Source organism: Orcinus orca, chromosome 16, assembly GCF_937001465.1.
Source record: "Orcinus orca chromosome 16, mOrcOrc1.1, whole genome shotgun sequence".
NCBI lineage: Eukaryota > Metazoa > Chordata > Mammalia > Artiodactyla > Delphinidae > Orcinus > Orcinus orca.
The window spans coordinates 4,069,373-4,083,845 of NC_064574.1; the positions used below are offsets into that span (position 1 = coordinate 4,069,373).

Genomic DNA, 14,473 nt, shown 5'->3' on the forward strand with positions numbered 1-14,473 from the left:
AGTTGAAACTGTGAGTCCATGTTTATATTTCCCAGACCCAGAGTGTGCTGTAAAGCATTGAAACGTACCCCAAAAGAGGTCTGGTCTTCCGGGAGGTGATCTCCAAGCCCTTGGAATATCCTGCCTGATAAAAGTGTCTCTGCTTACCTAGGGGAGGGGATCTTGTGTCCGTCAATAAGAACAATGTGATTTAGGGTGTGGCCTTTGGGTCATGTAAGCGTGTGGGTGTCAGTTAATCAGCCATGTGGGTGGCTAACCAGTTTTACAAGACCAAGTTCTGATAAAGACTGTGGACACAGGGCTCGGTGAGCTTCCCTGGTTGGCAATATTCCATACATCTTGTCACTCATGGATGCCGGGAGGTGCCGTGGTCCCGACTCCATGGGCAGGAGAACTGGAAATTCTGCACTTGATACTTTTCTAAACTCTGCCCCATGTACTTCCTCCCTTGACTGATTTGAATCCATATCCTTTCAGTGTAATAAACCCTAACCCTGCGTATACAGTTTTCAGCCAGTCCTGAGTCCTTCTAGAGAATTATCAACCTGAGGGTGGTCTTGGGAACCCCTGCACTTGCAGCTGGTGTCCGAGTGAGGGTCGCTCTGGCGACCCTGACTTCATATAGAGCCTTGGCACATGGGAGGCACCTAGGAAATACCCGCCGAGCAGCTGAACAAATGCACAAGTCAGTGCAGCTAAGGTCCCTCTCCCTCTGCAGGTCGCTCAGTGGAACATATGCTGAGAAGCCTCCGCGTGGTGACTACTTGGTGCCGCTTTTCATCGGAGACAAACAGGGACTTTCCCGGAAGCAGACTGTCCATGTGAAGGTCTGTTCCTGTCCCGGTGGATTCACATGTGCAGAGCCCTCCGTCGGGAGCCGGGCTCCTCCAGGGGGTCCTGGCCTCTCTCTGTGCAGCGTTCATAGCTCTGGCAGGTCAGCAGATACAGGAGCTACCCTGGGAATGCGGCTCCTCTCCCCAGCCAGGGGGATGAGTCCTCGGGGGTGGGGAGCAGATGATGGCCGAGGTCAGCGTGATGCCTTTGAGAATAACCTCTAGGCTCGTCAGAGTCCCAGACTCAGATCAGAGGTTGCCACCCTGGTCAGAAATGCTACCTGCCTGGCAAAGGCAGCTTCTACTTAGTACACAGCAACTTACAGCCGTGGAACCTATAGATGGACACTGTCTAAGGGTGACTGTATGGTTTATAATAGCTGAGGGCAGCAATGAACACAAGCTCCCAGGGTTGGCAAAGGCTAACGAGGAAGCTCAATTTTCAAGGAAATAATAAAATATTACTGCTCACATGGTATTAATCAGTTCAACAGATAGTCGTCTGGCACCTACTTGTGCCCCAAGCTGTGCTAAGTGCTGTGGCTACAAAGATGCTGAAGGTGCACTTGACCCCTGAGTTCATGGCTGAGTTACAAGTTAGCAGCACAGGATCCTGCTGGAACCTCTGATCTAGATGAGCTTGTGCACCTCGTTTCTGCCTTTCTCTCATCACAGCCGCTCTGCTTTTCCTGCTGAGATGCTATTTTGTGTCTGAAGCCAGAGGCAGGGCTGCTCTATCCCACGTGAGGAAGGCATCCAGACCCTGATCATGTGGAACGATGGGAGTGGAGCTGCCCCGTCCAGGTAGTGAACTCAGTGCTTGTGTTTCATGTCGATGCGAGTTAGGCACGGCCGTACTGTTCTCACTCACTGTTCTTTCTCATTTCACCATCTCACCATATTTGAGTAGCAAATGGGAAAGAAAGTCCTGTGAAAATTGTCCAACCCCACTAAACTGATTATTATTTTGGGGCATTGGTTCTCAACTGGGGGTGATTTTGCCCCCCCCCATTGCCCCCTGCCCCGAGGGGACAGTGGGCAGTGTGGAGGCATTTTGGTGGTCACAACTCAACTGGGAGTGCAGTTGGGGGGATGATGCTTTTGGCGTCTGGCGGGTAGGAGCCGGGGAGGCTGCTGAACATCCTACCGGACACAGGACAGTCCCCACAACAGAGAAGTCACTGGCCCAAGTGTCAGCAGTGCCAAGGCTGAGAAACCTTGTTTAGGAAAAATGACTTTTGCCAGGTGGAGTTTCTCTAAATGGAAAACATGCTATGCTCCCTCATTAAGTGAGCCCACGCTGGCTTCTTGGCCGTGGTGTGGGGTGAAGTAAGGCAGAACCCACTCATGCAGCATCTCCAGCAGAGGTGGAGCAGAGAGCCCACTGGCCCTGCAGGGACAACCCTGGGCCTTTGTCACGGTGGGCGAGTCATTTCTGCACATCCTCAGCTGTGAGCAAGGGAGGATGAAACCAGCCTCACAAGTTGGTTATGGGTCAAGGAAGACGAAGCCCATGACAGCACCTCACAAGCCTCCAACACAAGGTGGAATCAGCCAGCGACTGCTGGGTTTTCACACCTGCCGCCTCTGATCCTGGCCCTGCCTTGGCTCCATTGCCCTCGTTAGCAGCTGGGCCGTGAGATACAAGCGCTGTGAGCGCTCCTGTCTGTCTTCACTTCACTCTGAACTAAGGCTGCTTGATCCAAAAGACGAAAGCCAAGAAATGTCAAAAGGGAACACTGTCTTTCACGCAGAAGATTCAGGTTGCCTCATCTGCTGTTGTCTGACACCTCTACCCTCGGTTTTCTCCTGGAAGGAAGAGACTTAGTGAGATGATTTTGGGAAAAGAGAGTCCAGTTAACTTTGGTCCCTGGCTCGGATAAATAGGGAGATATTCTAAAAGATGATTGGTGGTTGGAGAAACTGATGGTTGACCAAGGCTCCTAGGGTTCTTCCCACATTTTCTCTCCTCTGTTGGCACAAAGGAAGGGGAAGTAAGAGCTTTGGACCACATTGAGGAGGCACACACCTATAAGTCCATGTCTGTGCAGGCCTGCGTTCAGCCCTGCCTGTCGTGGGGACAGGAAGGTAGAGGCGTGGTCCGAACTAGCTAGATAGTTGGATTCCCAGAAGGAATGCCCCCTGCCCCCAGCTATGAGAATAGCAGCTACCTGTTTTGATTTGTTTGTGTAATTTTAAGAAGGAAACCATCCTGACGAACAACAGTGCTTTGTGGGACAGATAGAATCCCCTGCCTCAGGCAGTTCTACTCTGCTCTGATGCTCAACCATCCAGGAAAATGGAAAGAGCTCCTGAGCCAGGGGCTGTGCTTAGCCTCCCGCTTGGTGGGTGGAGCTGAGGCTGCCCGGCTGGAAGGAGGCCAGTGGGGAGGGCGTCTCCCCAGGCACTGGCTGAGGGCACTGCCGAGGTGGGAGAGGAGCTGGTGATGCCTCTTCTTGTTGGCCAGCTGCTTAGTGGTTGTCTTTTGGGGAAGGAGGAGCAGCTACAGAAGCAGAGTGTGTGGAAGGGAAGCTTGGTCATTGCAGGGCTAGGCCGGCAGGTTGGAGGGGGTCTGGTGGCACTGACCAAGGGCCAACTCTCAGAGGGACATGAGCACCCAATCCGGGACAAGGGGCCTCTAGCTCATCTTGTCCCAGAAGATGTCCTTCCTCTCATCTGCTACTCACACCCCAGGACATACCCCCGCTCCTGCCACAGTATCTTAGGGCTATGAGAACGGGGACCCAACAAACCTGGGTTTCGGTTCCCAAACTGTGTCTTATCAGATACAGAATCTAACCAATCCTCGACTTTCACATATAAAGTGAGATCAATGATGTTCTTTTTCTCTCAAGCTTATTGGACAATTTAATCAAGTAGCACATGTAAATTAGTAATTACTGGTACATAGTGAACAGTGGCTGCTACTACTAGTATTATTAACAGTAATTACCAATTATGTCTTTGTAGCCATTGGTAAATAAGGCTACCCCAAAGTGTCCACGCTTCTCCGTTACCCATCTCCGTTAGCCTGAATATACCAGCCTGCATTCACACACCGGGGACATTGTACACTCCTGGGAAGACTCCTTCATCCCAGATGCCATCACTGATTCCACCCACCTTGTCCTACTCTGCCGCCGAACACCCCCAATCAAGAGGTTCTGCAAGATAGCATAGGGGCCTGCCCTCTCTGTGGGGAAGCTGGTGAGCTCTTACAGAAGGAAATCCAGCACCCATCAGCTTCTGAGTCCCTCAGTGAATATTGGTTGAATGAGGAATGGATAAGGCTGCACACAGCACTGCCCAACCGCGGTGACCCCAAGAGCCTTCACTGTGAGTCTTCGAAGAGGATGAGAACAGGCTTTTAGATGCCGAGGCCCTAGTGAAACAAGGCTTTTGGTTTTGTTGGTTGGTTTTTGTTTTTACCATCACTTTACCTGAAACACTGAACAACAAGAAGCTCCACTTCCTAACCAGCAATTACAGAAGCATCGCCTCCCCAAGTATGTCCTCTTGCTTCATAGGACAGGTGTATTTTGCACAGTCTGGATGCTTCTGTGATGGCACAGAACAAGGCATCTGGGGGAGATGATACTCCTTGCCCTCTGCATTTATTACCGCCATCTGTAATTTCAGCTCCTGTCATATTTCTTTCCCTGTGTCCCACAGGAAAGGTCATTCGTCAGGGATCAGATGTCAGCCCTGTCCGTCAACACAGCCGAGGCAGGTGCCACGCTGGGCGCTAAGGTAAGTGTGGCTCATTTGCTGCTTGGGTTGAAACAGAGGGGTGGCTTTGCTGATGGTCCCCCTGGTGGGGGACACCCTGGCTGATCCCCTGCAGGCCTGATCCACACCTGCCTCCACCCCAGCGCCACCTGCAAAGGCCCTGCGATTCTGCTCAAGCTCACATGCCTTCGCCTCCCAGCTCAGGTGTCAGATGACCCGGGGCCCACATTCCAGTCTGTCCACTGCTACCATTACGACTTTTTGCCACATGCAGATGCCACTTGCACTAGTGTATTAAAAAACTTGTTTTTCTTTAAATGGACTTGCATACCAATGAAATACACTTCTTTAAATAGGAAATTTTATATTTCAACTGTAAATGAAAAACCAGTTTTGCTTGTATAAAGAGCAGGTAAGTGCTCATAGAAATAGAACCCAGTAATTCCAGGTAGAAAATGTGGAAGGAGAGAGAGAGCCAAGCCAGGCTGGCACCCGATGGAGACTTTCTCCTGTTGTCATTAGGAGTATGGAAGAGGAATTAGAAAGGGACTAATTTTCTTGCTGTGCAATTCAATGTCATTTAAAACCCTGTTCCCGAACTGGCTGAACCTTCCCTTCTCTAAGAGGACGATGATCCCACTTTGAAAAAGAGCGAGTTGACCCAGGGCTGCCGTCATTTATTGGGCAGGTGCTTGGCTGGGGTGAGCAGGTCCAGGTCCAGAGGGCATCTGCCCACCAATCCACGCTCCCAGGGGAAGGGAGTGCAGAGACTCCTGGGGGGCTGGCGGGGGCCTCTCTTTCCTTAACTGGTCTGTAAGCTTCGGGAGGCCAGAGCATTGCTCCTGGTAAGCACACTAAGAGCTCTGATCCACTGAGCGTGCCCTGGGGTTTGCACTCTACGAGCATAATCCCACTGCATTTTCACCAGACCCGTGCAGGAGGGGAGGACACCAAGGCCTGTGGCTTCTATTTCTTGGAGTGTCTCTGGGTCCCCTTTATGATGTCCTGCAAATAGCAAGTGCACCTGTGGTGGCTGCTTGAGTCGACAGCCATTCGCATACTTGCCCTAAGTGAAGTTGTCACTTATGATTTATCAGGTAACCTGATATTTTAAAATCTGTGACAAGACATGAACTATCTTAAAACTGTTGCTAAGGACCATTGCCTGCTTTATTGTCTTTGAAATTTTATTGCATGATTGAAGGGCTTATATTAAAATAATAGAAACCCAAAGCAAAAATTGTCCACACTCCTATCCCTAAATCTAAGCAATTTCATTTGTCTGTGTTACCCTCTAGATCTTGTCCGTGGGCATATTCAATTGTCAGGTGTCTATAACGTCATCGGTAGAATGTTAGAATCGACGTCTTCAAGTCACATTGGGGCATGCAGTTCCATTTCACTATAGTCCCTTTTCCTTGCTTCTCTCCACCTTTCCTTTTCTACTCCCACTCCACCACCTCCCCCATCATAATGCCCGTTTTATTTGCATATGAGTATCTGAGCAGGGAGAGGTGTGCCTTCGTTTTCAACTGGAGGGAGACGTGTTGTCTTTGGAGTTTCCCCCAGCGTTTTCCCCCAGGATTTAGGTGAAATGCTGCCATCTTCGCCAAGTGCATCAGACCAAGTCCACTTCGTGCTGGGGACTCTGGTGAGTTCCACAAGCTCACTCCCTCCTGCTGGGACTTCACTGATGACTGACAGCTGGTTACCTTGAGAGGCGGCCCTTCTAGAAGATTCTGTGATATGGGTAGAACAAACACATAGTCAGTGAAAACCTTCTCATCTGTCTACCTAGTTATTGTGATCGTTGGTTGTTACTGAGTTGTTATTTGATAGTGCAGATCAAATACGACACTTCTCAGAACAGCCGCAGATAGATACATTTCCCTGTGTCCATCTTATAGAGATCATCTGTAAGATCAAGAGCAATGGCCTTGGCCCTGGGCAAATTCCAGCCCAGTGATTCCATACCTCCTGCCAAATGGAACCTCAACTCCCCTTTATACACTCCATGTACAAATTCTACAACTGTGGCTTTGCTTTTTAACATGACTTTGCAGACTCACAAGAAGTTGTAAAAATAGTTCAGAGAGTTTCTGTATACCTTTCACACAGCTCCCCCCAAGAATAACACTGTATATAACCATAGTATGCTTTCAAAACCAGAAAACTGACTGTGGTACAACACTATTAGCACAGGTCTCAAACACAGACCTTATTTGGACTTCACTAGTATAACTAGCTATTATTTTAACAAAAAATTTACTTTTCTGACAAGAACTAAACGAGGTTCTCAAGGTCCAAAGAGCCACAGTTTTTATGATGGAAACTTCTAAAAAATAATTCAAGATCTCTATAATTCATTATCTTTTCTCAGGCTGAGTTTGCGCCAAGATTACAAATGTGCTCTTCTTTTTTGTGCAGACACGGTGCCATGAATCCTTGAAAGGGCCTGTGTATGATAGGTGTGTCCCTCTGGTCCTGGAAGGGCCAGCTTCACAGGCGTGGAACCCGGTCAGTCCCACAGGGCCCTGTGCTCAGAAGGGCCCTGTGCTTGGTTAATGCTCTACGGTCACCATCCTGAAATTCTGCATATCTGGACAAGGGGCTCCCATTTTTATTTTGCACTGGGTGCTGCAAATTATGTAGCCGGTCCTGAGTCTTAGGGGTTGCGTGCGTCTCATTCACAGACTTTGAGGCCATGCTCATGGCACAAAATGAGTCTTATAGGGATTTTGTGGACCCAAGATGGGGCTCAAAAATCTTATATTCTCATGCTCCATCCCCACAAAGCAACTATAAAACTCACCCATGGATTTCAGCTATGAACACCTACACGGCTATCGTTAGAATTATTATACCTTTAGCGCAGAAACAAAAGGCAATGTGATTACAAGAATTTCTGGCTGTGTGTTTGTATCCTTGGGTAATTTATATGAAACCAATGAAGACTTCATTCTTTTTACTTGAATTAATTAATTTTTCATTTTTTAAAAAATTTAAGGGTCGTGGCACGTTTTTTGATCCAAGAAGTGTGAGAAACAAATACCCTCCTCCTGTAAGTACAGATGAAGATGTTATCATGAGAAGAGTTACCTTACTGTCCTGATAGCCATGGGAAGCCCTGAAAATGGGAAACTGGGAAGGGAGGAGGTGAGAAAAAACATACCCACCCAACATCCAAATAGGCCAAAAGAAGTGAATGTGGGAAACAGATGAGAAGTAAATAAAGTACCTACATCTAGACTTGAAAGCATCAGAGTTTTTCAGTCCCTGGCAACTTTCCTTTGCTGCTGAGAAGCTAAGAACTTGGTGAAGGCCTGAATATTCTTTTGCTCTGATTCTTTACAGATTTGTAGAAGTTTGAGCTAAGGGGGCCATTGAAGCCATCTGGTCCATCTTTTCCCTAAACCTTACTAGCAGCAGAATCCTTCCTTACAAATGAGATCCTACAAAGAATGCCATTATAAATAAAACAGAAAAGAGGTGTTTTTTATTAGTACCAATTTTGAAGTACATTAACTTTTATAACATATACATATTGCCAAAGCAACAAATAAAAATAGTGATTCGGTTGAAAACAACAACAAAAAAGAAGTTAGGTATTGTGGAGGAAGTTTGCGAAATTTTACCTTAGCACCTAATTCATTGCCTCACGTTGTTGAAATTAGTTCTTAAAGTATCAAGAAAATTTCAATTCATGCCAATAAGCACTTTCAAATATTTTTTAGGGAGCTCAATTGATCATATCAGGTTCTCTTTGATTCAGCAAACAAGAGACAAAAAGCATCATTCAAGTCTCGTAAAAGCAAATTATAAAATTTTTGCTTTTATTAACATGTTGGGGGGACTCAGTGTAAAAGATGTAAACCCTTCTTCATTATATTAGAAATATAACATTAAGTATTATTATTAAAATAATCTTCCCTGAAATGAAATTCAAATACTCTTGCCGAAGTATCTTTGAGAACTCACAGGTCCTGGGGACACAGCTGAAGCCAGGGTCTCAGTACAGAGAGGCCGGGTGAAGGGAAAGGGTGCTGTAGGCCAGAGTGGACACACACGGGGCAAAATGCAGCAAAATTCAGCATATGGTAGGCCCTAAAATTGGCTCAAGGCAAGTTTGGAGACTGGCGCAGCCTCTTCCACTGCCCGGGAAGGACCGTGGTGTCTGACCCGTGAGCACGTTGGAAGAAGGGCCTGTGTCTCTGGGATCGTCCTCTTAGAGGCCCACGGGAGCCGGAGGGTGGCCAACTGAGGGCACAGCATCTCTGGGCAGCAGGTCCTCAGGGCTGTTTGTAGGGGTCACCCCTTGCTCTCTCTTTCGCTAAGTGTGTTTAGTTCAATTCACAATGGTGGGGTGTGCTGCGTTTATGTATATAGATAGATATGTGTACAGATAGGGGTGTGTGTGTGTGTGTGTGTGTGTGTGTATCCTCATGGACATGTAAAATTATTCCAAGCTTTACAATTTTTTTACATACATCTTCTGGAGTGCACTAAGTACCCCTAAACCCAGGGGTTATCAGAAGTCACTTCAGCCGTAAAGCCATCAGTGTTTTAGAAACACAGATTGTATCATGTCACTCTCCATTTTAAACCTTCCCAGCGGCTGGCCATTGCCCTGTAATAATCTGCAGCCCTGAGGCCTAAGGCCGTGTGGTGGCCTCTGTCCTCCACCTGCAGGTCTGAGCTCCCGCCAGCCTCCAGGCCTCTGCTGGCCCTTCCTTCTCCCTGGCCGCTCTGCTCCTGTCTCCTGGTCCTGCTCCTGAGAGGTCCCCAGGCTCAGGCTGGGTGAGGTCTCTCTTGCACCTTCCACGGTCATCACTGTGTTTCTCTCACCCTGGGTGCTGGCCCCGTGCCTGCATGAGCCCAGGAGTGAGGCTGCCTCGCCTTACCCTGTGCGGGCCTGACTTACATGATGCAGTTGGGGAATCTGTGGGTTCCCAGGCAACCCCCACATGGTGCACGCTGCGTCCATCTCCTCACTGCTCTAGCCCACTCCTCAGCCGGTACCCCAAGACCCAGGTCCATGAGCACTTGCCCGGTGAATGAGTGGAGGGCGGCACACCCACTACCACACATGAGGTGCGGCTGACCCAGCAAGGACAGGAAGAGGAGAAATTAGAACCTGGGGAAGAGCCATGTGGTCGGGGGAGCAGGAAGTGGGATGAGGTTCCCTGTGGGAATCAGCTGTTTGCTAAATCTCGTTTGTGGAATGGTCCCAAAGCCCACTGGCCAGGCTTGCTCGGCTCACTTCTTCCCTAGAAGCCAAGGCGTTGAAGGGTCTATCAGTCAAAACTGGCAGGGCCTGCCCTCTCTCCCACCACACACATAGGTGACATCTGATCAAACTGCCCTTGGCCCGCTGTCCCTCAAGGAGAGCTCTGGCAGCCCTCCGCCCAGCGGTGGCCCCCTGTGTGCTGGCCAGAAGAGGCCATCACCTTGGGGGGAGCTGTGAGTCCTTGGTGGTGTTAGGACTCTGCTTTTTTGCTTTGTAGGTTTACCTGGATACTGTGGTGCCCAGAGGACCCCTGGAAGTGAGGGTACGAGTGATGGCAGGGATGCTGAGTCAGGTAGGAAGGCCTCTCCTTGGTGGTGAATGGGTTCTGCTTCCCCATCTGGCCCCACACTGACCTGGGGCCACTTCCTCCTAATCACTGTGTCAGTCAGCTTGGCTGCATAACAAAATACCACAGATAGGCAGCTTAAACAGCAGACTATTTTTCTCACAGTTCTGGAAGCTGGAGGTCTGAGATCAGGGCACCATCATGGTCAGGTTCTGGTGAGAGCTGTCCTCCTGGTTCACAGACGGTCACTGTCATGCTGTGTCCTTATGTGGCAGAGAGGGAGAGAGAGCAAGTTCTCGGGTGTCTCTTCTTATAAGTACTCTATTCCCGTCGTGAGGGCCCCACCCTCATGACCTCATGTAACCTTAATTACCACCCAAAGGCCACACCTCCAAATATCATCACATTGGGGGTTAGGGCTTCAACACAGGAGTTTGGGTGGACACAATTCAGCCCATAGCAAGTGCTTTCATGGGAATCCTCATTCCAGGGGCATTTCTGCAGATCAGCACAGCCTCAGACAACAGTGAATGGTCTCTTTCTGTGAAATTATGAAAGATGTGGGTTGACTGTGCTGGAGGGAATTATTGGACAATAACATTGTCTCTCCTGGAAGGTTCCTCAACACAGCCACCCTCTATTCTTGGGCAAATTAAACAGTGATTTGGGAGTTGGGGCAAACGCATGGGTAGTTTAAATGGAAGGGGCTGGAGCAGGTGCTGTGGAGAGACGCTCTCTGTGTGTGCCTGCCCCCAACCCACGCAGGGAGGGATGCACACAGAGGCTTCAGGTGCTGCTTCCGACCCTAAGGAGCCCCATACGTTGCAGGAAAGTTGGGGCTCAGACCTGTGAAATAATAAGTGCAAAGGAATAGATCAATGCTTGGTGGGCGTCGTCTGCCAAGAGTTACTTTACTTGGCAAAGTCGTGGATGATAATCACTGTGTACCAGGCCCTGTCCTAAGGAATCAAAAGGTATTAACTCAGTTCTTGCATCAGCCCACCAGGGCAGGTGCTATTATTTTCCTTATTATAAAATGAGGAAACTCAGGGACAAAGAAATTAGGTACCTCATTCAAGACCAGTCTGTAGAAACGTCTGCGACAGTGGGGACAAGGCCCTGCCCACCATGGCATTTACCTTCTCTCGCGGCTCCCCTGCAGCAGCTCAGTGGTGCTGACATCCCCAAGGGAGACCCTGATTACCCACCTCACGTCTACGCAGAGCAGGGCAAGTGTGAGCGAGTAGAGACCCGCAGTTCTCTCGCCTTCTCCGAACATGACCTGTGGCCCGACTTGCTGGACTCTTTGGGGCCAAAGGCTGCTCCACTCGAAGAAATATATTCTGAGTCAGGTTTTCGTTTCTTAAAAACTGCATATTATGGTGAACTGGAATAACTCATGAAGGGGAAATCACTTTTCTAGAATGTTTCTTCCTTACTTCCTTTTTAAAAAAATTACCTTCTAGTTCTTGAATGAGGTGAAACTGAGTCTGGATTAAATGCTTGGACATTTGCAGACCAGACATCTTGAACCAAAGTGAAACAGCAGGTTATACTTTATAAAAATTCGATTTGTCAGGCAGATTTTCTAGAGAAACTTGAATTGTGTAATTCCTTGCTTCAGCTCGTGGAAGCAGCTCATGGCTGCTCATAGCCCAACTCTGAGGGTAAATAAAATATAATCCACTGATTACCCCCAGCTATTTGGGAAAAACTGGGGAAACAGATTTTTTAAGTGCTTATTTAAATTTCTATAATTATGATTCTGCTTCAGTTTAAGTGAAAAATAGGGAAATGTTTTCTAGAACATTTGTGATCAGTATTTTTAGTGATTTTTTAAAAAACATAAATATTAATCCCATTGTAGTTTTTGAGTAGATAAATAGATAAATATTTTATCATGAGAGAAATGATTATACTTAAAATTTGTGAGCAGTACATACTAAAAAAACCAAACTGACATAATTTAACTTGCATGTATTATGTAAGTAAAATAACTTAGGAGCCTTTGAGTGAATAAATTCTGATTAAATTTTATCTACGCACAAAACCACAAACTTTAATTGATTTCTACATGTCCACCTACCGCTAGTGTAAATTGTGGGGGAGGGGATAGTTTCCTTTAAATATCTAAAAAAATGTAAATAGTAGGACATGTGCCCTATATATACTCAGTTTTCTTGTCTGAGTAATAGATAAGAAACTGGTTAAGCAGAATTTTAAATGCTACCAGGACACTTTAATGTATATATTAGATATCTAAAAGCCTGTGGCAAATTCTACAAAATTTATATAATTAATGAGCGTAGTCTTTTGTTAGTCCCCTCTTGAACCTGAGGGATAAATCAGGAGAAGCACATTTATGTCAAATGAGTGAAATGCTATATTAAACCTAAGTTTTAGCTGACGCAAGCTTAAAACTTTCCCTTTCTTTTTAAAGAAGCTGTGCAAATGCTTACTTTAAAGAGATCTCAAGAGTTTGTACATAGTTATTTCATGTATCACCTACTGCTTTGAGTAACTGAAAAAGAAGAAAAACCATCTCCAAAGCATTGGAAAGTCTAAAGCTGACTCACAGTCGTGTAGAACAGCTATGCTAATGCTGGAATGATTCCGAGGAGAGTATAGGACATTTTCTGGGTAATTCAGGATAACAGTAATATCTTAGGATAGTATACTTTTTGAGTCTGAGTGGTTGCTAAGGATCAGTATAGGTGGTCACTGGACCTTTCTGGATCTGAGGCAAGAGACAGAAAACTATGGCCATGGGGTAGATGTGGCCCACCGTCTGTTTTTGTGAATAAAGTTTTATTGGCACACATCTGTGCTCATATGTTGTTTAAGGGCCTCCATGACCCCTTTGTGCTGCCATAGCAGCGCTGAGTAGTCACGATGGAGACGTATGGCTCACAAAGCCCAGCACATTTACTTCCTGGCCTTTTAAAGAAAAAAAGTATGCTGACCCCCTTGTCTAAGGCATTCTTTTTGGGAACCCCACATTGTAACAAACGTATTAAGATATATCCGTACTCTATGTTAAAAACAAATACATTGCCATACAATTAAGGAAGGTTTTAGATAACTTTGCTTTTGGCTACGGGTAACTTGGCTCCTTTACTAATGGTTATGAAATCTGGGCAGTTGTGCGTATTTGTGAATTCTTGCATTATGAGGCTCTCTCCAGCTAATTGTTCTCAAAAGTAATAAAATACTCATGAAAAATTCATGAATCCCAAATTTAACACTTAGCAAGAACAAAATGTTATCTTTTGTAGGTACTTAATTAGACATGTATTAATTTTGATTTTGCTGCTTTCTTTGTGTATTTTGAATCCTATATATATGTTTTCATAGGTCTCAAGCCTTTGGGATATATTGTGCAGTGGAGACACTGGCCCTGTTGGCATTTTATGAAGCATACCTGGTATGTAATACTTTGACTCTTCCCTTTAGACGCCAGACTATATTATATATTATCACCTGTCCCAACTGATGTCTGCAGGGAACATCCTTGGATGTTGGCCGGTTCTCCCCACAAGTTCATTTTCAAGTCTATCTACATGCTTAGAAAGGTTTCCATTAGAAACATCAGCACCAGGAGGTTTTGGAAAAAAATGTTAGCCTCCAGTGGAATTTATGTACACTCATGAACTAAACGAAGTCTTACTAATGGCAACGAAGAAGGCAATAAAACAGAAATAGTAAATATTTTCCTAGAAAATGTGATTTTATTAAGAACATTAGCCTCCAAATTACTTAGCAATCCAAAGATAGCTGCCATCTCATAAATTAAATATTTATTTTGCATTTCATCAATTTTGGGTTTCCATTTATATTAACGGTCTCATTGGCTTTATGGAGTTTTTCATCAGAGGAGTTTGTTTTGCTTACTTTTATGATTTACTAAACACAGAAGCTATCTTGGTTGTTAAAAACTTTCCCAAGTGAGGGACTTCCCTGGTGGCCCAGTGGTAAAGAATCTGCCTTCCAATGCAGGGGATGCAGGTTCGATCCCTGGTCGGGGAACTAAGATCCCACGTGCCGCGGGGCAACTAAGCCCACACACCACAACTAGAGAGAGAGAAGCCTGTGCACTGCAATGGAGATCCCGCGTGCCGCAACTAAGACCCAACGCAGCCAAAAATAAATAAAATAAATAAGTATTAAAAAAAAAAAACTTGCCCAAGTGAAACACTAACCCAGGAAATCTTATTTTATGTACTTGTAAAGTAGGCATAGCAACAGTCCCCTCAAAGATGGCATGTGGGCAGAAGACTGCAGACCTTGGGTAGTCATTGTCTCTCCTGAAATGTGTGTGTCAGAGGCCAAACAAATCTG

General features: G+C 46.5%; 1 protein-coding gene across 1 annotated transcript in view; it reads left to right on the forward strand.

Annotated features, from left to right (window-relative positions):
- The window catches only part of CDH26 (cadherin 26), a 40,510-nt gene extending 32,996 nt beyond the window's left edge, over positions 1-7,514 (forward strand). Inside the window, 6 exon segments of the mRNA XM_049699161.1 lie at positions 719-862; positions 864-934; positions 1,509-1,547; positions 1,550-1,637; positions 4,506-4,583; positions 4,678-7,514. Coding sequence (XP_049555118.1) covers positions 719-862; positions 864-934; positions 1,509-1,547; positions 1,550-1,637; positions 4,506-4,583; positions 4,678-4,777 — 520 coding nt within the window. The 3' untranslated portion in view covers positions 4,778-7,514.
- The last annotated feature ends 6,959 nt before the right edge of the window (positions 7,515-14,473 follow it).